Here is a 3,355-nt window from a genome sequence, read left to right as displayed (position 1 = left end):
GCGATTAATTAACGCCGCCGTAAATCACAGACTCGTCTACGGGTTGACAGGCGAGAGGTGAGAGGGGAGGAGAGAAGCTCGGCCGTTAGAAATCGGCCGCGTCCACGGGAAAGGTTATCGCTAATTGACTGGAGCGTGAAAAAAACGCGAAGAGCTCTCTTGAATCGTAAATTATTTCGCGCGCGCGAGCCAGCGTTGAGCGAGAACGGTTACGAGGAATTAATTGAATCGGCGCGTGTAACGTGTTAATGAAGTTATCAATCATCTGCCTGATCAATATTAATGATTTTCTAGACGCTGCCTTTACTCACATGCGGCTCTTGATCTAATCTCTCTTAGGCGCAAGACGTTGTTTTATGAGTAATGGCACGGCGGTTACGATATACGAGCGTATCCTATAATTCGCGAAACACGCGCTGTTGCGCCGTATTGCGCGTTTATCGGATTAAATTCTTTCGTTTCTGAGGCTCAGCGTTCTTAACCCATCATGAACGGCGTAAAAAATTTTGTTTCTCTCTTCCACGCATTGCCTTTCTATAAAGTAAATTTAAACCGCTTTAAGAATTTAACCATTCTAATATACAAAAAATTTTATAAACAGAAGATGAGATTCCCATATCGACGGCGTTCTTCGAAGGGTTAATAATCATCTTAGGTACGTTTAATATTTTTTTTTCCATTACCTCTCTTGTTGTTGTTGTTGTTGTTGTTGTTGTTTAGCATCGTGTATTCTCGGTAAAATTCCATGTATTTTTTCCCAAAGATCGATTGCAAGGATCGAAAATTACACTGTTCGATGGGTGTACTTGAAGAAGATCGTGCTTCTCGAAGTAATCGGTTGTTCTTTCGTGATTGTATTGATCGCGAGTTGTGGAAGTGCCTCGAGACGGGAAAGACGGTGGTCTTGACGAAAGGCTGCAATTTTGAATTTAGTTAGAAAACAGGATTTCATATTGGCGGGGTTATTTGCAACGTTTGGATTTCACGCGTAATGACTGTACGAGCGTGGCTGTTAAGATGGACGATGCGACCTCAAGGCGACTACGTGCGCACGCGCGGGAGAGAGCTCGAACGCATCAGCAAGATTTCAATTCGGTGGAAAAAGCGAAGCAGATGGCGCACCGGCAATCTCGCGGCCATAAGTTTGATGCGCGCGTGCTAATCCTGTCTCATTTTTCTCGGGCACAAGTGTCTGCGGCCATTTTAAGATTACATGACAGTTAGGATCACGTGCCACGATTCACCGAATATTTTACGCAACTTGAAAGGACGTCTACTGATTTCGAATTTATTTCCAACGAGCTTTCTAATCCAGACCTGAATTCCGCCATAGATCTTCTATTTGCACCGAAATCTTCGTGAACTTAAGCATCCCTGTTCCTCGTAACATGACTAATTTATGACTCCTTTTCGTTGATACTTACGGTAAGAGACAAGTTAAATAGTAAATATTCGTAAAACGATATTTGAATTAGAATCTTAAAGAATTTGTTTGAAAATATGATGATTTCGAAAACTCTAAAGACGATTTATTTTTTTTTTTCAAATTCAAAAGTATTATAAGATTTATTTTAACCATTAATTGTTAAATTTATTAATTATTATATACTATAAAAATTATATAATTTAAAAATCAAAAATCGTTTTATATATCATATCAGATATAAGAAAGAAAGTCTGATTTCTCTGTTTAAAAATACGCAAAAGAAAAATTAAGAATATTTCAAATTAAGAAACTCAATCGAAACAAAAAATTAATTACCTATTATCCAACTTCGAAAGTAATAACTTTTTTATCCACGTTTATTAGAACTTTCTCTTCATTATACGATATTTTACGTATTTCATTAATTTTTTCCTTTTCGCGAATTTCAAAAGAAATTCTCGTGTGAATCGAAACGATAGCCGCGCACACGAAGAGATCGGGTTCCCATTTTCGCAGAGATGGTGGTGTGGATTCAAAGGTGGTCAGTTGCGCATTGTCGGGTATGATTTATGCTGATTAAGACTGTGGTAGCTAGTGCTATCGCCGACTTGTAAGTCATGGCCAGGTAGAGAGAGGGCGACTTGTGAGTTGCAAGGTGGCTGGGTCTACGAGCCGCGGGAACGTGGTGTGACAGTGTCGTGCCTGGTAATTTAGTGCGCACCAAGGTTTCTCCTGTATAACGCATTTATATAGGCTATAGCTCGATCTCTGTCCCGTCCCCTGGGTTTCCCTTCGCTCTCGCTCCATCTCCCTTCGTTCCTCTTGCTTCGGAGACGCTACATCGTGAACGCGAGCGCGCGCGCATGGCCATAGGTAGAAGGTTAGTACCTATAGGTATAATATAGGGAGTGAAGCGAAGCCCTATTCAAAGCGGATGATTCAGTGGCCGCTGCTGCGATCGGATAAGATCTCGTAGCACGCCGCCTCGTCCATCTTAACCGCGAGTCTAACCAACCTGTAACTACGTAACCGTCCGACTCTACTGATTCCGTTTTTTCCGTGTCCTCCTCCTCCTCCTCTTTCGTGACATCTCGCGCGAACGAGTTTCACGCTTAACCGCGATTTCTTTCCTTCCAATTTCGTTCGTGTTTATTTACGGTAAGAAGTAAGCGTAGTAGTGTGTTCTCTGTAACCTCCGTCGCTAGTTACTGAAAATGGGACCTTGAAGCGAGGTTCGAGCGTGTCGAATGAGATAAACGAACGAAACTTGACACCGACGATTATCGATTATTTTCGATACACGCGTATCGATGATTATGCAGAAAGTCACATTTCTCGGTCTATTTTTGGACTCTTTTTCTTCGAGTTTCTTGTGTCGGAATTTTTACTGTACGAGACTATAACTCACAATTTGAAACTCTCGTCAAAACATTAATATTATTAGTTGATAAATTATGATTGCCCGGCCGCTATAACGTTATTAATCAAGGACAGACGAGGAGATGATGGGTATAGGCTGGAACAAAAAAGAATTCCATTATTCTAGTAGTTCTCGATTTTCGCGAATAGTGGGATAGGGGGGCGTGATCATTCCGGTCGCGCGAAAATAATAATGAACTCTCATAAATCAAGGAAAGTTTTGAGAGAACTGAATATTTCTCTCTCTCTCTCTCTTCCACCGTCTACGAGCTAGTCCATTCACGATATCCGGACACCGCGTGCCGATATGCCAACCGGCTGCCAAAAATGTTTCTCGTACCGGCAACTTTTCTGGCGCGTTCGAAAATCTAGCGGAATCAGGGATACGCCACGACCGATTAGTCTTCTGTACGTCGTCGTTTCCCGCCCCCTCCCCCTCTCAGCCTCGTTTTTCCCGATTTTCACCCCGCGCCAACCACCCTCGGCGCCAGAACCACACCGGACAGTAGT

At 42.4% G+C, this 3,355-nt stretch overlaps 2 protein-coding genes across 4 annotated transcripts in view; one reads left to right on the top strand and one right to left on the bottom strand.

Annotated features, from left to right (window-relative positions):
* LOC102673141 (homeotic protein ultrabithorax) overlaps positions 1-3,355 on the top strand; it is a 123,692-nt gene that overhangs the window by 105,933 nt on the left and 14,404 nt on the right. The gene's annotated exons all lie outside the window — the stretch shown is intronic.
* The window catches only part of LOC116184967, a 7,759-nt gene continuing 4,411 nt past the window's right edge, over positions 8-3,355 (bottom strand). The window contains exon 2 of the mRNA XM_031508228.1: positions 8-915. Within this exon, the coding sequence (XP_031364088.1) occupies positions 717-915 (199 nt within the window). The 3' untranslated portion in view covers positions 8-716. The remainder of the gene's footprint in view (positions 916-3,355) is intronic.

This window comes from Apis dorsata, unplaced genomic scaffold, assembly GCF_000469605.1.
Source record: "Apis dorsata unplaced genomic scaffold, Apis dorsata 1.3 scaffold_79, whole genome shotgun sequence".
Taxonomy (NCBI): domain Eukaryota; kingdom Metazoa; phylum Arthropoda; class Insecta; order Hymenoptera; family Apidae; genus Apis; species Apis dorsata.
Note: the sequence above shows the minus strand (reverse complement) of the source record. Positions and strands in the feature narration are given on the sequence as shown.